We start from the raw sequence: 23,799 nt of genomic DNA on the forward strand, positions 1-23,799 counted from the left end.
TGCAGGGGTACCTGTAGAAATCTCCTGAGTCAGGATGGAGTTAGTGGCATGGCGGGCCAGTCAGGGACCAATTAGAGTTGTCCATTGTGGTGTGCAGCTGATTCTGTGACATATCCTGGTGTCTGGGTTAGTGCTGGGGCTGTGTCAATGGTGAGAGCATTTCTGTGAGCAGCTGGTGTGGAGGCATCCCCAAGCCTAATTCTTGGCTGATTTATGATCTTCATTTGTGTTTGCATAAACAGAGCTTCAAAGCTTTTTGCTTGCGTCTCTGTAAGGAAAAATGCCAGAGGACAGTGAAGAAATATTCTGGTGAAGAACAGACCTAGAAGACTGGCTACGTGACCACTGCTATCCCCTTGGGCTTTACTGCCAGTGTGCTGCTGGTTAGGAGCTGGCTTTTGTCTTCCATTTAGTCAAATGTGGCTGGTTTTCTGCTTGGTGTCCACAGATAACTTTGTTTAATCCATTTATCTGTAATGTCCATAACTTACTGTCCAGATAAGGAGGCCCCCACCTCACAGTATTCAGTTGACCCCTTTGCTCTCAGCTGTGTCATCATCTATTTAACATTCATGCAATCAGACAATTGTCTATGCATTCACCCTTTTAAAACTGAATGCCTTCTGTAGGCTGGGTGCTGCACTGCGTGCTAGAGGTAGGTGTGAAACACAGCCAACACCAGTCCTGCTACACGGAGCTTTTACATTCAGAGGACTTTCCAAGCACAGCAGTAAGTGCGCTCAACATTAGTTGAGTTCCCGTGCGGAGAATTTCATCCAGTCATGTAGAAGAACATGTATTAAAGTGTTTAAAATATCATCTGGCCATTGTTATGTAGCTCAGGCTGGACTTTAAGTGTCTGTCCTTTGGGCTGCTAGGCATGGTGAGAGGGGATGCCGAAGGCAAGGGTGGGAATGCAAGACTCCTTTAGCTATACCTTTCAAGGATGGGATAAGGTGCTCATGTCATTTAAATACTGGAACCTGTGCAGGAGCGAACCTGTGCCCCCGAAGGTTTGCTGAAAATGAACTGACAAAGGGCAGATTAATAGGAAAAAAAGGCATACAAAATTTATTTTAAATGGACAACATGGGGCAATCATAGCAGAATAGTTACCCAGTAACCCAATAGGCTTAAATATCCTTCTTCATGGAGGGAGGGGAGAATGGGAAATATGGCTACTTGAGGGATAATACATGATTTTTGAGGGGGAAACAATTGGGCCTACTGCTCAGACAATGGTTACCAAATAATTTCAGTGGAAATGGAATGGGATGGAGAGCGGACAGTGGGTTGGGAAGATGTTTGTCTGGGCTCTAGGTGCGGTGTTTAATTTTCAGTCTCTTCCTCTGTGATGTGAGTTTTAATCTGCACTGGTGAATGAAATGTCAGGAAAGGCCATTGTGTTCCACTTTGCCAGTCTGGCTTTTAGGTAAGGGAATGTCAGAGAACAACTTCATCCTGTGGTTAGGGAGAGACAGAGCATTAAGAGAGTTGGGGGGTAAGGGAGTCAGGGAGGAAGGTCGGAGAGACCTTCAGACTGCTTTGTGTCAAAGCACCATATTTTGGAGAAATGGTTTCTGGGTCCCAACACATGCTGCCAGAAATTGCCATTCACCTTTTCTTTGTAAAATTGTTGATGGGGGAATTACAATATAGTGTTAAAGTAAAACATTTTTGCAGCTGAATAAAGGTCATAATTGGGATGAAAACTATACTTTTATCTCCAATGTAGAAAAAAAATGTGCACTTTGTTTCATAAGCTATGCTGTTTTCAGAATAATACACATTCACTCTTATGGTGGTGACAGTAAGTAGTAGTAATTATAATTAGGGAGCCAGCTCGTTTCCCACACACTGTCAATGCATAGGGCTTATCTTGGTCCAGGCCTGTTTCCTGGTGCTTGAGAAACACAGAATTCTGCCATTTTTTTATCATCCCAAAGTGGCTCTTCTTAGTTCCCCTCCACCCTGGAGACATGGCCCAAATAAATTCCATCCAGAGCTTGGAATCCAATTCAGAATAGCATGTTCCCTTTGGAATATCTTGCTCAATGCAGACCATCCTTCTTCAGACCAAATGACTGTTTCATCAAGTTACATGGATCCTCATACCCCTCTACCCTTCCCAATACCTTCGTTCTCTTTGTTCTTCAAATTCCAAGTGGTAAGATGTGCCTCCAGCACTGGTCTTTGCAGGGCTCCTTGTTCACCATCCATGTTAGGTCTCCATGGTGTTTGTCACTGTTGCACTTGATGACAGCATCATTTGGTTCCCATATTTTCTCATTTAGTGAAGCTCCCTTCCATTTTTTTTTTTTCTGTAGAATTACCCTTTATGACTACCAAGCCATGTGTAGAGCCAACAAGGAAAGCAGCGATGGTGCCCATGGCCTCCTGGATGTAAGTACTATGCTGTCACCTAGAAAAACAACTGCACATTTCTGTCTTTCTCCCTACCTGAATGTTATCTTCCTGTCTGGAGTAATTAAGTTTATCTTTTTGCAAAATCATGAACATTTTGACTTTACTCATAAACAAAAAATAATAGAACACTTCAGATCAGGCACAGTGACTCACGTCTGTAATTCCAGCACTTTGGGAGGCTGAGGTGACCTGATCACTTGGGTCAGGAGTTCGAGACCAGCCTGGCCAACATGCTGAAACCCCGTCTCTACTAAAAATACAAAAATTAGCCAGGCATGGTGGTGCCCACCTATAATCTCAGCTACTTGAGGCTGAGGCAGGAGAACTGCTTGAACCCAAGAGGTGGAGGTTGCAGTGAGCCGAGATCATGCCACTACACTCCAGCCTGGGCAACAAAGTGAGACTCCCTCTCAAAAAAACAAAAACCAAATAAAAAGCACTGCTGTTTCAATTCAAATCCAGTGTTTATATGAATGAAAAACAGGTCTAAAGTCTTTGATGGATTAATGCAGCAGCCTCCTTTTTATGGGTAGAAAAAGGGAGAAGTTCTGTTAATTCTCTCATTTGTATATAAAATAACTTGGTTTTGTTCAACGAAACTTTTCCTTTTAGTTTGTAATAGAATTGTGAGCTTGTGCCCCAAGTCCCATTTTGATCACAGATGCTCCCACTCCCCTAATCATGCCACTGTGTTTCAGCATCATTTTCCCTGGAGCTGATTCCTTGCTGATGTCACAGATGATGATCAATCAGCACAGCTATTGTACCACTAAAAACTGGCTTTCATATGGCCAGAAAGTAATTGTTATCACTAATTTACTCCCAAATTAAAAATACAGTTTACAGTGCGTAGACAATGTAAATGTGGTCAGCAATACCTAAAAACACAGAAAAAAAAAAACGGATACAGTGTACCTCTGGATAGTCTGTCGTATGTGTTTAAATATAACCCTTACAATGTGACTGTTTTGTAAATACCAAAAATTAACCTAAAATTTGGTTTAAAACACAACATTTAAAAGCCATTTTGGTTTTAAAATACATGCACTTTCTAATTTACAGATGTAAGATCTTACAAGGGGATTATTTAAAAACCGAATAATTAACACGGTTCTCCTACATTGAGGGAGCAAGAAATGATTCAGAGCTGGCAAATTACTGAGAGGCAACTAAAGAGTTGAATTTTTGAAAAATACAGCTTTTTAGTGAGACTCACTATGTGTTTCTAAACCCAACTCCCCTAACCTTAGCAAGAATATTTCCAGACATAAAACGTTCCCAAGATATGTTTTCATCATTAGGTTTAAAAGCTCAGTGGCTTTATGCTTTTGAATGGTAATGTGCATTTAAATGTTTTAATCTTGTATTTGCATAATCCCTTCGTTTACTCCTGTATTGAGTCAATGCATGGCACAGAATGCCTTAGTGCCTTCCCCTGGCCTCAGAGTGAGCTGCCCCTGCTACTTCCCCTTTTCCCCCAAACCTCTAAAGCTTCCTTAATCCTTTTTTTATTCATTCTTTCCTACCCCTGACCCACACTACCCATCCCAGCAGGTACAAAGACGCAACATTGTCCCATGGTCTGACCATCCTGGTCTTTTTGAAAGCAAGATGATTATTTTTCAAGCTATAAAATGTAATGGCAAAACCACAGGACTGCAAAGTGTGGTTTCAGGAAACTGTGAAAAGTTCACATCCTTATCTGACCCTAATCCTGGGGACTCAGAATCCTGTGATTCAAGGAATGATGTGGAAGCACTCAGTCGAATCAGAGCAAGAGATACACCAAGTCTGAAATCTGGGTGGGCTGGGAAGAGCCTCACTTTTGTTGTCGTTCTGCTTATTTACTTTCTGGCTGGATTGGGAAAGTTTTGAGAATGATTGGGGCATATAAATTTGTTCTTGTTTCATTTAAAACTGGATAATTCCTCTATTCTCAGTTCTAGTTCTTATAATTAAAATGCTCAGAAGGTGGGATTAAGTCATTATAGCTGCAGAAGCCAGGATTTGGCATGCATTTCAGTTCTCTGATATCTAAAGGCAGCCACAAAAGGTTCTGAGATTCTCCTAGACCTGACATCTGGAGCCCAGAGCCCAGGATTTGCCAGTGTCACTGCTTCTCTCTCAACTCTGCCCACCATTCACATAACTGGCATACCTAGGTACAAAGAATCAACTGAGGGGGAGCCTTGGTATTTTCCAGAATTCAGGAAATTGAATTATCCACATAGGAAATATCACAGAGTAAACAATCCAACTGCTTTTTTTAATTAAAATATTCTGAAATAAAGATTAGGCTTTCAATGCCTTCTTTCATAGAGTGAAGGGGATTTTCAGTAAGGATAAAATCACATGTTTATATGGTTATCATTTTTTTCAAGTCCAAATATGTAAGTGTGAGAAAAGGCAGCTTAAATCCTGCATAATTCATGGAAGGCATTAAAATCAGGTGTATGCAATTTTTGCTTATTTTAATGAACGACACACCGTGGTGGAGAATGGGGAATCACCTTTCCAAGAGGCTCCCCTATAAATTACCATTTGAAATTAGTTATATGATTCCAGCCCCCTCAGCATTAAGCTTCAAAATATTAGCCCCTAGAGGGTAAAGGTTTAAGCAACCGGTGCTGAACTTCCTTTTTCCTCCCAGTGATAACCCTTGTCTTAGATCAGGTTTATTTTACTTATAAATCACATCTCACTAGAGTAGAGTTCAAAGTTTTAAAATGTTAGTTTTAGGATACAGTATCCAATAATTTCTTCCCTTAGCTAGAATGCCACTGTTTTTTAACATGATATCAATCTCCCTAGAAGAATAACATTGTCCTTATGTAAAGCCCTAAATTAAACTACAAATTTTATGTGCAGTATATTGTTTTTAATGAACTGAATTCTTCTTTTCAGCCTTATAATGCCTTCCTCTCTGCAGTAAAATGGATAATGACAGAACTTGTCTTGTAAGTAAAATTTGCTGCATTTTTGGAAAAGTGTTAATATTTTCCTTTTTGTATCATAAAGTAAATTAAGAGATTATGAGTCATGCTTCCAATAGCCATTAAATTCCTAGTTCTCTGAGATAACCTCATTGAACATTTCAAAATATTGAACACAGAGACCAAAAAAATGATTTTTTATTAAGTGATTCATGATCACTCCTTATGCTATTATGTCATTGTTTAGCAGACTAACAGTTTGCAGTACACAACCAAATTTACTTATTGTGGTTACTGTTCAATTTTGCATGGATGTCTGGCTGCTTTTAATGCCACCTGGCTGGGCTGTGGTCAGAAGAACACACTGCTGTGACTGTCCACCATGCTACTTGGCCTGTGCAGGCATGGGTACCTGTGAGATTGGCAGCTAGGGCTGGGGACTTTCTCAGGTGTGACTTAATTGTTTATTCTGTCAAACTATAGTCTTGTTCAGAGGCGCTGGTTGCATCTATAACCTAGGTAACACAAAATGGCACAAAGATGAAACTCTTAACTTTCAGACTAGATATTGGACACATTACAGAAACAATTTGATGGATAGTCACTGTCCTCTTAATTTAATGTAGTCTATATTAATTTAACAATGTTTGTGAATTCAAATGGGAAGTAAATTCTCCATACACACATGAGGCAGAGACAGCACATTAACAGATAATACTGGGATTTTGATTGAGAGAGAGCTGCTAGGAATAGTAGCCATAAGCCTGAAAAACAGATGACTGAATTTTGATCTCTCTTCATCCATTTGGAGGATAATTTATATTATTTTTGTATTCTTTATCAGCCATTGAGAAATGTTGACTTATGAAATTGCATTATGACATAATTTCATAAATAGAAGTCTATTGCACCTCCCTACACACACACACACACACACACACACACACACACACACACATATAGAGGGGCTGAAACAATTTCGCGTCACAGTATTCATTTTGAAAGCATCTTTTATTACTACAGATCATGGTTTTGGTAGAAGAGAATATTCCATTCATATTTCTGAACTAAGGGAGGAGAAGCTCTTTAGAAAATGGCTTTTTACTGTAGAATCAAATTAGATTATATCAGGACTGAATGACTGGTGAACAATACCTGGAAAAGCATTTCAGCCTATACAGCAGATTATTCGTCATCTAGGAATCTTTGAGTCTAGGTAAACCTGACTTTGGGGATGAAATAGCCTTTCACAAGAAAGATAAAGCCCAGTAAAACTTCAGTGGTAACTCAGCCAAATGTGTTGATGTCTCCAAATTGTGATGTTGTTCTTTCAATTGAGGTAAACGATGCTAAAGAATACAGAACGTCACTGTTCCGTGATATGGGCATGGATGGTGAAGTAACATTGGGCTTTTCCACAATCTGTTTAGGTTCCTGGTGGAATTTAACCTCTGCAGTTGGTGGCACTCTGATATGACAGCTAAAGGTGAGTGGCAACTGGTTTCTGTTTCTCAGCTTGGACGGATAAGTGCTGGATTCACTGGCTACTTTTCATCAGGGATGTGCTGGTTCACAGAAAACTCCCCAGAACAAAGTGGTGATTTTTCAGCTCTCTCAGTAAAAAGTCACCCTTTGTGTCAAGTGCTGTGCTATCCAGTCTGACACAGAATTCCACAGGCTTTCATTCAGCCCATGTTGAATGTACATCTTGACCTGTTTCTTTAAGGCTTTGAGGTCATACATTGCACAGGTAAATTCTTCAGAAAGCTCATGGGCAATGCTGAAATAGAAAGGAGACAGACGCATTGCCTGTGTCTCAGGCTAAATGAATGATTAGCCGTTCTGTTTTTGTTTTCACAGTTACCCTCATAGAACATAAATCTGATCACATTACTCTCCCTTCTCAGATACCTTCAATGATTTGAAGAGGGTGTAATTGGTAGAGACTCCTAGAGGCATGGTTTATGATGTTAAATCAGTACAGGTTTCAGTCCCAGCTCAGAGGTTGGCCTTGGGCATGTCAGTTGATCTGTCTCCAAGGCTCAGTTTCCCTATGCTAAGCACAATGGGAGAAGTAATATCTATCTTTTAGGAAGAGAGAGAGAGAGAGAGAGAGAGGAGAGAGAGAAACTTGTATGTGTGTGTGTGTGTGTATGTGTATTTAATGCTATGAGAAATCATGTTACATGCTGACCACAGTGACTGGACCATAATAAGTCCTTAAAAAGTGGTAGCAATACTGCATGTTCTCACATATAAGTGGAAGCTAAACACTGAGTACACTTGGACACAAAGAAGGGAACAACAGACACTGGGGCCTACTCGAGGGTAAAGGGTGAGGGTGGGAGGAGGATGAGGATGGAAAAACTACCTACTGGGGACTATGCTTACTACCAGGATGATGAAATAATCTGTATACCAAACCCTGGAGACATGCAATTGACCCATATAAAAAACCTGCACATGTACCCTCCACACCTAAAATAAAAGTTGGAGAGAAAATAAAGTAACAGTATCCGTAATTATAACCGCGGTGACACTGTGACAGTGACAGTGATGATGATCACCTACAAATCCAGTGATCCTTCATGAACGCTGGCTACAGCAGCCTGCCCCAGGCCTGCCCAGTCACATGCCATTTCTCAGATACACTCTGTTCTTTCTTTGCTTCCTTCCTTCATTCATGGTCTTTTTCCTACCGGGGAGGCCAGGGACTAGTAGGCTATTACCATTCTTATTATTTCTAACTATCTTCTTTTAAAAAAGAGATTAATTAGTAATCTATCAGCATTTCCCCAGGTGCTGGATCTATTTTAATCTAACATTCCCTTTCCTTTCCCTTAAGATCCCAGTCTGTTGGCCGGGGGTGGTAGCTCAAGCCTGTAATCCCGGCACTTAGGGAGGCTTAGGCAGGTGGATCACCTGAGGTCTGGAGTTCAAGACCAGCCTGACCAACATGGTGACCCCGTCTCAACTAAAAATACAAAAAAGTTTTCTGGGTGTGGTGGCAGGCACCTGTAATCCCAGCTACTTTTGGAGGCTGAGGGAGCAGAATCGCTTGAACTTGGGAGGCAGAGATTGTAGTGAGCCATGATCTCACCATTGCACTCCAGCCTGGGCGACAAGAGCTAAACTCTGTTTCAAAAAAATAAAAATAAAAAAATAAAAAATCCCAGTCTGTGAGGAGTTCCTCAGCTCCCTCAGGCAGGATGAACATTTTCTTCTTGTTCCTGCCCCAGTCAGGTCATGTGTTATCCCATCTCTTCTTTACCATTATTGCCTCACTGTGTGTGTTTTACGCTAACCTAGAATTTCTTGATGGTAGGAGCTGTGTCTTAACCACTGTTCTCTCTTAACACCTAACTGGTGCTGAGCATACAGTAGGTGCTTTATCTTTGCTGATTCAATACCCTAACAAATCTTTCTGGTACTAGGCATGACCATTAGAGTCACTGTAGTCATAGCTTTATAACTTACAAATAGGCTCATTTTGCCTGACTCCAAAAACTGTCTGGTTTCTGGTTAGAGCGTGATATGGAGCAGCATCTGCTGAGTCCCACTCCTGCTGATGCCTGCATACCTTGCTCTCTGATGACTGGGAGCCTAATCCATGCCTGTCTAGGCTTGGCTGTGCCCTGGGAGGCTGACAGCCCAGTGGAGCAGGGTCCCTGTGCTCTCCTTTCATCTACACACACACACACACACACACACACACACATTGTCCTGGTGACCCCCAGGGCTTGGACCCAATTCTTGGTCCTCCCTGCTGGATTGGGTTCTGAGTGACAGTGAGTGCCCCAAATCCCACTTATAGAAATTCAGCCTGAGGACAAAACCTGGATGGAAACAAAGGTTTCTATGATACGCTGATCATCACCAGGGAATTTATAATTGCAAATACTGGTAACTTTTTAAATGTCTAAGAATTAGGCCATTTTAAAATAAATTACAACCCGGAAATCATTCTGTTTCTGAAAACTTTTTGATGAAATTTAAAAATGCTCACAACAAAACAAGACAAAACCCAGCATACAAAACTGTATATATACAAAAACACATAAAATGGTGGGAAGAAGGAGATGTGGAGCTAATTAGGGTCAGCAGTTGGTATGAAAAACAAGGAGTCAATAAACAGACACCAAAATATGAGTTAGGAAAAGACAACTATCATGTCCCCAAAAGGAAATCTTAACTGTAGTGTTAACTTGCTTTTACTAAAATTGCACATGATTTCAAAAAAGAGACGAAGAGAAACCTATGAAATGGGCACTTGGTTATCTTTTACCATTTGCTTTTCTTATTTGACTCACTTTTCCACAGTTTTACTAATAGGAGTGAAAAAAAGATAAATGAGATTAAGAAAATCAATAGAGGCCAAGAAAATGGGTTGCAAGTTGACTAAATGGCTGCTCTCTCTCTGCAGCACCAGTGACCTAGAGACAAATCCCCTCTTCGTCCAAATCAGGCTGTGAGCTCTCAGAGGCCAGAGCAGCATTTGAACCTAGTGACTAGGAACCCAGGGTAGCCTTTCTCTGCTGCTTGCTTCTTGCTTGCTGTGAGGTTCTGGGAAAGTCATTTGGTCTCTTTGGACTTTGGTTTCATTTGTCAACAGAGGAAACAATAGATAAAACATGGCTGTGAAAGGTGAATCCAGCAATGCGTCCCAAGACCATGCACAAGTCTTCCCGGGGCGCTCACGTTTTAGGTGGTGGTGGTTTTTTTACTGTTTGGTTATTTCTTAGAAGGGTTCACAGGGCTAAGGGCAGTAGTGTGTTGTTTTCAGTGGTTTACTTTTTGGTGTTCTTCTTCATACCTAGTGAAGACGTTCCCTTCTCTTCACGTCTGCATTCACTCCCACGTCCCTCATCCTCACCTTGACCTGTTTCCCTTCTTCGCGACCTGTCCCCACAGGCATCTAGCCATACTCTTATTTTGGTCCTACATATTCTAGAGTTTTTATTGCATGCCAGTCACTGTGATCTTTCCCTAGGACAGTGGTTTTTCAAATGGGGGCAGTTTTGCCTCCCAGGGGAATGACTGGAGACATTTTTGCTGTCATAGCATGGAGGGAGGAGGGTTCTTATTAGAATCTGGTGAGTAGAGGCCAGGTGTGCAGCTAAACATCCTGCCACACAAAGGACAGCCCCACCGCAAAGAATTATCCCACTCAAAATATCAATAGTGCCGCTGTTGAGAAACTCTGGCCTAGACCGAGGGGTGCTGAGTAGGGGACAGTGACTAAGGGAGCAAGGTACGGTCTCTGCACCCATGATGCTGAGAGACACTTGTGAAGGCTCCCATTCTGCAATTTCCCCAACCTTACCCCAGCCAGACTAAAAGTGGTCAAATTTTTAGCTGAAAGGAATAATGCGGTGTGTTAGTTCTCTCTGGAGCTTTGTGAAAAATTCATAGATAATTTCAACATGTCCTCTGACTCCACTCCAAAGACTACAGAGAGACCTTGTCACCTAATTGCATCACTGATGCATGGTGTGCTGATGTGCAAGTGCTTTGCCATTTCTGGGGAGCTGGCACGTAGGTTATCTTCAGATCTGTTCAACGTTCCTGAGAGGTGGGGACTGCTAGAATTTGCCACCAAGCCTCTCTGATGTACCTAAGTCAGAAGTAAACCGAGACCTCCCTCAGCTAATGATGACAGCGAGAGCCACAGCTACTGCACTGGAATTGTTTCATTCCAGCCAACAGCCCTCTGCTGGGCATCACTGTGACTTTTTCCATTTTGTTGATAAAAAAATGAAAGCAAGCAGAGGTGAATTCACTCATCCACAGGATTGCTGTCATTGGGATAGCTTATTAAATGTAAATATAAATCCCAGACCCGGTGTAAGGAGGGAAATGTTTCAGGCACCATATGCTATTGACTTGCAAGGTTTCTTCATTCTAAATTTACCATTCGCTCACTAGATAAAGACTCTGAGCTAAGGCACACATCTTCTTTTTAGCTAAAAATGGAATCCATAATTACACTGTTTATCTGCTCCATTTCCTTAATGAGGGGGACTGTGGAAGCCCATTTCTGCTTGATTATCACAAAGGTATCATTTTGGTGAATTTGCACAAAGAGAACAGAGCTTGCTGGCACCCGGTTGTGAACGGGGGTGCATTCACAGAAACAAAAGAAGAGGAAGGCTTTTCACATGGGAAATCTGTTCATTCCTGATTGTCTGCACATAATTACTGTGAACCCAAGTCAGTTATTCTCATCAGGGACATTTGTTGCTAAGGAAAAATTGAAGAAATTTAATTGTGCAGATGCTCCCTTGGGTGCTTCATTGTGAGTGAGTGATAGGTCACGGTGACATCAGCGTAACTGGGATAGGAGGCACAGCAGTGTGGGCTCCAGGATATGAAGGGCCGGACTTACATCTGAGGACCCCATTACTCACTGCAGTGGGACCTTGGGCAAATATCTTTGTTTTTGAGCTTTAGTTTCTTCATCTGCAAAATGGGACAGTAGCAAGGACTTGCTTATTCTGTGATGATGAGGATTCTGCCCATGCTAAGGGCCTAGCATGTGTTTTGGCATGTAGTAAGTGCATAGTGAAGACTGATGGTGAAGGTGGTAGTGGTTTGCTGCATAAGTTAATGATGATTGCGATGAGTCACTCTCTGTGGGACCCATGGCAGGCTGTGTCTGCTTTTGGAACCTTTTTTTTCCTTCTGGAAAACAAAGGAATCAACCAAACCAAGCTCAGTGATCCTTGAATACCTAAAGTTTTGTAATATGTGAGTTCTGAATGCCTAAGAGTTAATAGTATCCAACAGGGCTGGGCACCGCGGCTCACGCCTATAATCCCAGCATTTTAGGAGGCCGAAGTGGGTGGATCACTGAGGCCAGGAGTTCAAGACCAGCCTGACCAACATGGTGAAACCCCTGCCTCTACTAAAAATACAAAAAATCCCAGCTACTTGGGAAGCTGAGGCAGAAGAATTGTTGGAACCCAGGAGGCTGAGCTTGAGTGAGCTGAGATCACACCACTGTACTCCAGGCTGGGCGACAAAGCAAGACTCTGTCTGAAATTTTAACAACAAAAACAGTATCCAATGAACTGCAAGCAGTCTCAGTGATCGGTTTGAAATCCCATAGATAGATACTAGTCACGGCACATATATGTGGTGTTTTCCATAGCATTCTAGACAAAGTAAGGTCGAGCCATGTTATTTAAATTAAATGTGGCCATGGTTTTATATGATAATTCACATTTCCCAAAAGCACATCAAGCAACTTTCAGCCAATCTATAGTCATGCTGCACGTAGAACTAATGGTTTATCACTGTATCAGCATGGAGTACCCTACAATTGTCAAAGGAAAAAGAATTTCATCTCCAGAAAGGGTCAGAGCCAAATGAGTCTCACCCTTGAGATTGCTGGACCCATTCCTTTGTAACTGGGCCCAGACAGTTAGAATTAGAGATGGTGCAATTATCAGGCTTATTCAGATCACGTGTGCTGCCTATCTCAGCCTGACCCAGAGACCTTTCTTTTTTTTTTTTTCCATTGGCCAAGCTTCACAGAGCAGTTAAACATATACATGCTGGAGCCAGACAGCCCAAGGTCAAATTCTGGTTCTGCCACATACTCAGTGGATGAATCTGGGCAATTTACCCTCGTCCTCTTTCCACCATTCACCATCTGCAAAACAGATAACAACCGTTCATACCTCATAGTTTACTTTTTAATTTTGTCATGTTTTACCATTAAATAAATTAATACCTACAAAGCAGGACGGCATCTGGAACACAGCAATTTCTTCATCAATGTAGCTGTTATGCCGTCATTAGGTTTTATATTCCATTTTCATGCTTGTCCCATATCCACTTATGACCTAAGCTATTATACACTTACATTTTTATTTCAATGGACTCACTTTTTGAAATTCAAATAATTTAAATAGGAAAAGGAAGTTTTATAAACTGAAAACCAGAATGATTTACCATACAGAGAAATCAGTTGTAAAAATGAGAACCAGGAGAATAAAGTGTTACCAAATGGTAGCCAGATCCGCTGAGCTCTGTGTTTGGCCTCTGCAGCCTGAAAGAAGGGGAGAGCAAATGAAAGAAAGAAGTGAAAAGACAGAAAGGTGGTAGAAATGCCCCACAATCAAACAAAGATGGCCTCCTTACGAAACAGAGGCACTGGGAAGATTAGAGAAGAGAATGATGTTCCCACTACGTGCCTCTCCTCTGTTGTCACAATTGGGCCTGGAGCACCTAAAACTCACCTCACCCTCCACCTGAAAGGCAAGAAAGAAATGTGTCATAAGGGACGGAAATTCTCACATTTTTTGGTCCATTTTATTCTATTTTATTTGTTTGGAAACACTATTCAGGAGGGTCATTCTTGTATTCAGCAGGCATTTAATGTTCCCTCCAATGGGCTAGCATCGTGGGGACAGAGGGACAGGGTCTGGAACGTGGCCTTTCTGGAGAATGACTACCAGCACCGTACCATCAGCAGAGTCAGGAGTCAGAGAGGTAGCCATTTTCTTGCCTATTCTACCAAAAAGTGACGGCTCAAAAAGCCTGACTCCATGAACTAGCACGAGTGCAGGAGGAGTTGTGGTGGCAGTAACAACATACACAAGCAGCACTCACAGCGTGCCGGCTGCTGTCCATGTAATTCATTTGATTCTCAAACACGTGAGTTTGGTACTGCTATTTCCATTTTGCAGATGAGGACCCTAAGGTGTAGAAAGGTTAAAAGGTTAAAAGCTATCACACAGCAGTGGCAGGATTCACTGCCTGGAATTGGTGCTTTTAGCTACTACATACTAGCCAGCTTCTGGCCTGTGGATGGTAACACTTGCTAATGACTAGCATTTGGTGAAGGCTGTGTGTATGCATGTGGGTGGGCAAACGTGTGTGCATGCTTCACTCTGTTCAGAGCTGTACATGCTTTTGTTCGTTTATTCCTCAGAGTGATCCTGTGAGGTTACTATAGGCATTTCCCCGTAATGTCCAGTTAAGTGACCAATTACTGAAAATCCTATGTTCTGATTAAAAGGGATGATGAAGAGTCTACTTCCTTTTGTTTCAAATAACAGAGATTACAATGCATTGTTCTCCAACCCCAAATCCCCAACCAATTTCCTCAAAATAATTAAAGCTCAGTGAAAAGCCTGCATAAAAGAAACCATCATGTTAGGATATTACAAATGCTTAGAATGGTTTCCTGATCACCCCACAAGGGTTTGGTTGTTACCCAGCAGTTGTTTTGCGTACAGTAGCATCCCACACGGACAGTGGACAAAACATCTCCCCGTAGTTCTGCCCACCAGCCAGTTATATTTGGAATGTAGCATAAGACTTTGTCCACACATAGGTTTCTTTAAATCTTACTGAGTTTTGAAATTGTAAATGTAAATAATATATATATATATATATATATTTTTTTTTTTTTTTTTCCTACAAAAACAATAACTGAAGGCTTTGTACAAAGTTTGGTATTGGAAACCTGTAAGCATTCTCCTGGGGAAATGCTAGCACATCGACCTCCTGGGAAGAGTACCTGTACTACTAGTATCCCCATTTTACAGCTGAGAATAGTGAGGATGCACTAGAAGTAGCAGAGCAGGGAGTCATACTTCAAACTTCTTCTTTTACTTCAGAGCCTTCACCCTTAACCACTAAGCTATAGTGTCTATCATTCTTTTGATCATTTTAATATCACAGTGGCTTCATTAGAATGCTACTGTTATTTTTGTTGTTACTATCATTATTTGAAATTTACTTAATGCTTGTTATGTTCCAGGTACTGTGCTAAGTACTCAACATACACTGTTTCATTTACTTCTCACATCAACCTCTGATAGAACTTTATTATCCTCAATTTACAAGTAAGAAAACTGAGACCTAGAGAGGTTTTGGATCTTGCCCGCTAGACAATCAACTGCCAAGCCTTTACCGAGTGCCTACTGTGTGCTCATCCACATACCAACGTTCCTTAGTGCTTTAAAATTGACGTGGTATATTATTGGACAAAGAGCTTCATAATAGTAGGATTTGGTTCATGGCTGTGCTTCAAAGACATTACGTATTTTACTATTTCATATTTCAATTTTCTTTCTATAATAAAACCATGCAATTGTATCATGACCTTTGTCTCACCCTAAATAATATGGTATAACTTACATTTTATACACTTACTCACATATACATATGTGTTGTTGCTAAGTTTGAGTAAGTCTGAGGTCAGAGACCCGGTGACTGATGTTGTCCCAGAAAGTGGAATTCTTGTGATGCATAAATGATAGCTGATCGAGCCAACACAACTGCTGGAGGAATTATAGCTTATAGAGTTGCTTGGCACATGAAATCACTTTACTAATTAGAAAATAATGCATTATGCTGTGCTAGAAAAATCACAGAGCAGCAGAAGCGGAACTGTGTTCTGAGTTGCTGTGGGCTGCCAGTCACAATATTGAGCCTGTGCCTAGCATTTTTTACCTTTTTTTTCCCCCTATTCCTACAGCCCAGAAATTGAAACAGACCCTGGAGCCTTGTGATACCGAATATCCAGCCTTTGTCTCTGAGCGCACCATCAAGGAGACCACAGGGAATATTGCTTGTGAAGACTGCTCCAAGTAAGCCTTTCCCCGACCTCCTAACCCCCTACACCCTTCTGCTCAGCACAGAGCTTTCCCCATAGGTCTGTGTGACTGGCAAGCAGTTACACCAATGGAAAACATGGCTGCCCTCTTGTGTAAGGAAGTATTTCTTTCAGCTTGGAAGAAACACCAACTTGGCTTTATAAGATATTCTAGACGTTGGGGAGCATTCAGGATGCATGAAAATACAACCTGCAGTAGGAGAAATATAGGTCAGTTAGTTGATGTTTGGTGAAAGTCCTAGTTTGTGCTCTCTCAATTGACAGTTGGCAATTTGAACTGCATGTTCAAGAATGTCCTTATGTATCTTTATTGAAGGCACAAGCCTTCAGGATTTACCCAAATCTGATGTATTGGAAATGTTTCTTGGTGGTTGAATATGCATTTCCCTAATTACTAATGAGGTTGAGCCTCTTTTAATGGTTTTATTGGTTATTTGGGGTTTCTGACCTCTTTATTCCAATTGGGCAGTTCCCAACTTGGTGTTTGGATCTATTCTTTATTGATTTGAGTGTTCTTTGTATTTTGGATACTATTTCTTTACAATCATATGCATTGTATGTGGGTCTTTCTATTCCATGATTTGACATTTACACACACTTTTTTTTTTTTTTTAAAGAGACGGGGCCTTACTATGTTGTCTGAGCTGGTCTCAAATCTTGGGCTCAAGCAATCTTCCTGTCTCAGCCTCCCAAGTAGCTGGGACAAACAGGCACAAAATAGATAGAAATTTTCTTTTCTTTTTTTTTTTTAATAAGTTTACTCAGGGGCTGAGTTCCCATCTACATGCAGATCTGTTTCTAGATTTTAAGATTTGTTAATACTTATCTATCAATACCATGTCTCTTTAATTATTATAGCTTTGTAATATGACTTGGTATTTAGGAGAACAAGCTTCTTATTCTTTTTCTAAGTTTTCTTAATTATTCTTGGCTATTTACTCTTGCATACTAATTCTGGAGCTAGCTTGTTAATTTTCATGAATTCTGATAGGGTTTTGATTAAAATTGCTGTATGTTATAGATCAATTTAAAGATAACTGCTTTTTTTAAATAATACTGGACTTCCCATTAATAAACTATGTCTCTTTAGTTTCATGCCTTTTTGTGCCTTTAATACAATTTTATAACTTATTTGTTTAATATTTATAACTACACAGCCCATAGTTTTTCCATTATAAATAGTATATATTTAAAACTACTTTTCTAATTTGTAATTACTAGTATATGAACCCATCACTGATTACTATATATTGAAAATTATATCCAACACACTGCTGAATGCTCTTTGAGATCAAACTGTTTGTGTATGGATGCTCTTGGACTTTTTGCATAGACAGTAATACAATTTGTGAAAAGTTTCCTTTCGAATCACCATACTTATTGCTTTCTGTTTTATTATACTACTGACACATCGTTAAATAGAAGCAATGAGATTAGGCAACCGTGTCTCATTCCTGATTTAAAGGAAGTGCTTCCAGTAATTACATGTTAAGTATGTTTGCTTAAGGACTTTTTCATTCTCATAAAATATAAAGAATATAAAATTTACCATTTTAACCATTTTAAAATGTATAATTCAAAGGCATTAAGTATATTTACAGTGTTGTGCAATCATCACTATTACTCATTTCCAGAATTGCTGTAGATTTCTGGTAGTTAACTATGAGGTTAAAGAAAACTTATGTAAGAGTTTTTGTTGCCATTGTTATTGTTTGAAACCTAAATGCAACTGACACAAGAACAGAAAATGAAATAACGCATGTTCTCACTCATAGGCGTGTGTTGAACAAGGAGAACACATGGACACAGGGAGGGGAGCACTACAGACTGGGGTCTGTTGCGGGGAATAGGGAAGGTACAGAGTGGGGTGGGGAGTTGGGGAGAGATAGCAGGGGGAGAAATGCCAGATATAGGTGAAGGGGAGGAAGGCAACAAATCACACTGCCACATGTGTACTTATGCAACTATCTTGCATGTTCTTCACATGTACCCCAAAACCTACAATGCAATAAAAAAAAGAAACCTAAATGGATGTTGAATTTTATAAAGAAAATTCTACATCCGTTACAGAAATAATTTTCTTTAATTTGTTAACATGTTAAGTTACACTGATATTTTTAAATTTAAAAATCATGAAATATATAAAATAATTTGGGAATTAGCTTATTAATTTCCATGAATTCTGATAGTTTTTATAGCTATGATATATGTATTGTATATACATATCATATGTATGTATTGTTTATATATTTCATGATGATATCTATAGTCATGTATATTTCATGAGTTTTCATAAATAATATATATGGCATATTATATAATACATATTATACATAATATATGTAGTATATATTACATATGTGTAGTTTGTACATATTAATAGTATACAGATTATCAAATGTGAAAATATACTTGCTTTTTCGGGATGGAACTTCATTGTCATGAATAGGCTCGGTGCGGTGGCTCATGCCTATAATCCCAGCACTTTGGGAGGCTGAGGCGGGCGGATCACCTGAGATCAGGAGTTCAAGACCAGTCTGGCCAACATGGTGAAACTCCGCCTGTACTGAAAATACAAAAATTAGCCGGGTATGGTAGCGGGTGCCTGTAATCCCAGCTAGTTGGGAGGATGAGGCAGGAGAATTGCTTGAACCCGGGAGGTGGAGGTTGCAGTGAGCCAAGATCTTGCGACTGCACTCCAGCCCAGGCAACAGAGCTAGACTACATCTCAAAAAACTAAAAATAAAAATATATCACACATATTGCTGAATTCAATTTACTTACACTGTGAACTTTTTGTTTTTATGCTTAAAAGGGAGCGTGGTGTTACTTTTTCTTCCTTGCACTGTCATTTGGCTTTCCTATTAAGGTCATTTTATTGCCACGAAATTACTTATAGTTTCCCTCCTTCTGTAATATCTGCAGCATTTTATATAAGATGGAATCCAGTACCTGTTTCTTGAAGGTTTGGTAAAACTTTTAAAATTGTCAGTGACTGATAGGATTTGTGTGTGTGTGTTTTCTTGCATATGTATAACATCTGTTTTAAAATGTCCTAATATTTGGGAGTTGAGGGCATCCTTTTTATTACTGAAGTCTAATTAAATAGCCTGGCGGTCTGTATAGCACATCTATTTTAGTATTTGTGGAAACTTGCTTTGTATTTCCAGTCCTTGCCCACATGTTTTGGAAAGCAAGTTACGTTCTCTAATAGCTGGGTACAGGAATCAATATGTGTCCATCAGACAAAGTATACAAATTGTGTTTCAAACCTACCCTTATTTTCAGCCCATTTTAGGTGTCAGTTAATCTCTCATCAAGGTTATGGACATTTTGTGCATTCAATTGATTTTGCTTTCTATATTTTGAAGTTATGTTACCATGGACATCCCTGTTGAGATTATTAGAGCTGCCTGAGAAATCATTCCTGTTATCACTATGTAATAACCCTCTTTGTACATGAAAGTGCTTCATGCCCTAATGCCTATTTGGTTTGCTAGTAGCAGAGGTACATTACCTCTATTTTGGTAATAGTTGCTAGCCATATGTTCCCCTTTCCCTCCAGTTTCAACCCTTTTTTGTCATTTTGCACTAGGATTTTGTTTTATAAACAGAATATAGCTTGGTTTGAAGTTTTTATTATTTCTATTATCTGATAGTTTAATCTTTTAAAATTTATGGTGCCTACCAATAAGTTTGGACTATTTCTAACATCATTTTATATGCTTTCTATTTCTCATGTTTTTCTTTGCTCCTTCCTTCCTTTCTTTCCTTCCTTCCCTCCTTCCCGCCCTCCCTTCTTCCTTCCTTCCCTCTTTCCTTCCTCTCTCTCTTTTTCTTTCTTCTTTTCTTCCTTTCTTTCTCTTCTATTGGATTGATTGGGTTTTCTCTATTCCTTTTATTTCTTACTCTATGTAAAGTACACATGATTCCTTTAGTAGTTACCTTTGCCTTTTTAACATGTTTCAATTGATGATGATCTCCTCCATCCTCCAAAACTAACACTTAGAACCTTTTAACTTGCATTACCTCCCAACTCTTTCATATAATACTTTCTAACATTTTAGTTCTGTGTTTTTGACCCATGAAATAATGATCTCTGCTGTTGCTGCCTATAGTAAATAACATGTGTACCTGAATTTTTAGTCTATAGTCACTCTTTGATTTAAAAAAAAACATTGCTTTTTGTTTTATAGTGCTTTAGAAATTTTTCCAAGAATTATCTGAGATTGATAAATTCTCTCATTCTTTATCTAAAATGCCTAATTTAGTATGTGCTCTACAGTGATGATTCATCTCCAGAGCATCAAAATTAAAATATTTGGAGATATTCCATTTTCTTCTCGCTTTTAGCCTTGTACCTTTGTAGGTAGTCTGACCTCTCCCCCTTCTCTGATGGCTTTTACAGTGTTCTGAGGTTTCACTGCAGTGATTCCAGGTATAAATTCATTCCCATTTTGTATGTGCTTTATTCCAGATAATTTCCTTAAACTCATATTCCAGTTCACTACTTTTTTTTTGATCCTGTCTCATCTGCTGCTTAAACAATCTATTTAGCTTTTTGATATGGATAACTTTCTTTTTATCTCAATAAGTTTCATTTGCTCATCTTAAAAATGTGTGTTTTCTTTGATACAGTCTTATTCTTAGGTTCTATGTACCAAATTATAAAAACATTTTAAGATTTTCTAATAGTTTAAATTTTAGGAGTATCAATCCTCTTTCTCCTTCCATGTGCGTTTTTCCATGTTAGATTATTGGCTCGTGTATTTTGTCATTTTTAACTGTGAATTGATCTTTACTATTAAATATTATTTTTCTGGGAACAGAATAGAGTTTGAGTTTCTCTTCATGATATATTTGCATTTTGGCTTGTATCATGTATCCTATTAGTAACGACTGCCTGGGAATAATTGTTATGTAAGTTTTTTTGCATTTAGGAATTTCTGTACCATATAATTACAGTACATATTTTTCCTAAGCAGCATGTAGTTTAGGCTTGAAGTTTGATTTCTCATGGGCAATATTGTTTTTCCTATTCAAAGCCTCAGAGAATGCCAGATTATCCATTTTTTACACTTAGCAATAAATGTTCAAGCTGGCTTTTAGTGTCTTCTCTTGTAAGATCTTATGTATCTAAACATGTTTGTTTTGTTTTATTATTTCATCTAGTGTGTCTGAGTGTTAGAGCAGGATGACTTCTACATTTCCCCAGTTTACCATGTTGTAGTTGATTCTCTTGATTGGGGCATTCTAGATGCACCACAAGAAAGTACTGAATGGTTCAATGCAGGATCCTTGGAAGCAACGGGTTCAGAATGTGAGTTCTAACTTTACTCATTATTAACTCTGACATTGGACAAAAATCTTCACTCTATGAAATTCTGCCTATTTTTGGTTGATCTGGGGGATCATAATACTAAGCATATCATGGCTCGTTCTGGGTGTTAAAGTGAGAAACTGTATGCTGCAAATTTAGCGTAATGCCTAAATCGGATTAAAGACTCAGCAAACAGCCACATGTAGTATGTACGTGATGCTAAGGTCTGAATGTTGGTGTCCCACCAAAATCTGCATGTTGGAACCTAATCCCCAATGGTATAGCATTAAGAAGTGAGGCCTTTAGGAGATGATTAGATCATGAGGTCTCTGCCCTTATGAATGGTATTCATCCCCTTATAAAATAAGTTTGAGGAAGTCTGCTGAAACTTCCATCATGTGAAGACACAGCTAAAAGGTGTTATCATTGAGGCAGAAGCCAAGCGCTCACTAAACACTAAATCTGCTGGTGGCTTGATCTTAGGATTCCCAGCCTCCCAAACTGTGAGCAATAAATTTCTGTTGTTAATACATTCAACACTCTAAGGTATTTTGTTATAGAAGCCTGAATCGCTGGAAACTTGTAACACCAAATATATAAAAAGTGTTTAACACCCTTAAACCATTCTGCTGAAATGTGAATATTTCGTTCCACAGTCTAATGTTATTTCCCTACTGTAGAATTCCCTGTATAAAAAGGTATAACATATATGTGTCTCCGATATGATCACAGGCCATGTGTGACGGAAGGGTTGTTGACGATTCATGACTCTGGTTTTGTGAGGTAAATGCCTCTGGTTTTATAATGACTGAGGACCTTTTTGACCAAGTGGATACTATACCCCCAGTAATCATAACTGCAAACTCTCTGAGGTGGCCGGTATCTCTTAGTGAATGATAGGCACAATCATATTTAGTAGAATAATTTAGAGTTCTTGTTTCTATTCTAAGTGAGAAAACCAATAGAACCAAGATAGGAGATTGCTAGAGCAATCAGTATTTTTCCTTATTAGAAATCATAATTCGAAAATAAAGAAATGAATGCAGTCTGATTAAGGAGAGTGACCTAAAGACTTCAAACTAAAGAAATGACTACCTTTCATTCAATAGGAATAGGAGGTCATTGCATTGCTGCTATGTTCTAGAAACTGTGCTGTTGCTTTGGGGAATGCGAGGATGGATAAGATACAAAGTTGAAGGCTGGGTGTGGTGGCTCACGCCTGTAATCCCAACACTTTGGGAGACTGAGGCAGGCTGATCATTTGAGGTCAGTTCGAGACCAGCCTGGCCAACATGGTGAAATCATGTCTCTACTAAAAATACAAAAATTAGCCAGGCATGGTGGCACATACCTGTAATCCCAACTGAGGCAGGAGAATTGCTTGAACCTGGGAGGCAGAGGTTGCAGTGAGCCAAGATTGCACAACTGCACTCCAGCCTGGGCGACAGAGTGAGTCATTATCTCAAAAAAAAGATACAAAGTTGAAGCTGAAGAGTTATATCAGTAATGGCTAGTCTGTTTTAACTCTCCGATATCATGCTGGGTTGAAGACTCGCAGGAGATTGGGTAGTAAGTGGAGTAAGACCTTGCGCACTGTAACACTGCAGGCACTGGAGGATTTTCCTTTCCAAGCTTTATTTTGAGACCACCCCCTGGCAGCTCAGTCACACACTGTAGAAGCAGAACAATAAAACCTGGGAGTCTGGGTGGGAAGAGAAATGGGGATTTGGGTTTTTTCTTTTTTTTTTTAGTAAACATTTTATTGAAGCATAACACCTACAGAAAAGTGTCCAAACTGTAAGTTTGCAGCTTGATTAATTGCACCAAGTGAACATTCCTGTGTAACCAGCACCCTAGTTAGGAAGTGAAATAACATTACAAGCTCCGCAGAAGCGCCAGCCCCCACACCTGCCCTCCTCTAGGTGTAACCTCACTGACCACAGGATAACTACTCTTGATTTCTAACATCAGGGATTGTTTTTGCCTGTTTCTTATTGCTAACTTATGAGATGGCAGTTTGGTTGTTAAGATATGAGGGCTTATTTATAAAGGATCTTGAAGGAGGTCTCTAAGGAATTCACTCAGAATACAACATAGGTCCATAGGAAGAAAATTTAAAGGTAGCTCAGGACTTCAGTAAACATTTCTTGATCGTCTGGTTGCGTCCCAGATACTGAGCTGCACTTTGAGGAGACAGTGGTGAATGAGGCACACAAAATTCTTGCCCTCATGGAGTTTGCAGATGAGTAACCAGGCAATACCAATACTCCACGGTTAGCGCCGTGATTAGAGGGTAGATGTTACACAGGGGTCCAGAAGGAAGACTTAGGTGGTTAAGAAAAGCTTCCTGGAAGAAACAGACCTAACACAATACCACCAGGATGAAGAGGAGTTGGGTGTGCATATCTAGGCAGAGAGAAGAGCATCGTAGCAATGAGAGAAATCGTGGTTTGGTCAACAGATTGTTAAAAGTTCCAGGAAGGTGAATA

General features: G+C 39.8%; 1 protein-coding gene across 28 annotated transcripts in view; it reads left to right on the forward strand.

Moving 5' to 3' along the window:
• The window catches only part of CACNA2D3 (calcium voltage-gated channel auxiliary subunit alpha2delta 3), a 923,853-nt gene that overhangs the window by 856,926 nt on the left and 43,128 nt on the right, over positions 1–23,799 (forward strand). For all 28 annotated transcript variants that reach the window (XR_008476741.2, XM_078351196.1, XM_078351197.1 and 25 more), the window contains 4 exons: positions 2,328–2,403; positions 5,332–5,384; positions 6,791–6,846; positions 15,853–15,964. Coding sequence is in view for 27 of the 28 variants with exons in the window: in XM_078351196.1 (XP_078207322.1) it covers positions 2,328–2,403; positions 5,332–5,384; positions 6,791–6,846; positions 15,853–15,964 (297 nt within the window). In the remaining variant the exon portion in view is untranslated. The remainder of the gene's footprint in view (positions 1–2,327; positions 2,404–5,331; positions 5,385–6,790; positions 6,847–15,852; positions 15,965–23,799) is intronic.

Source organism: Callithrix jacchus, chromosome 15 (assembly GCF_049354715.1).
Source record: "Callithrix jacchus isolate 240 chromosome 15, calJac240_pri, whole genome shotgun sequence".
NCBI lineage: Eukaryota > Metazoa > Chordata > Mammalia > Primates > Cebidae > Callithrix > Callithrix jacchus.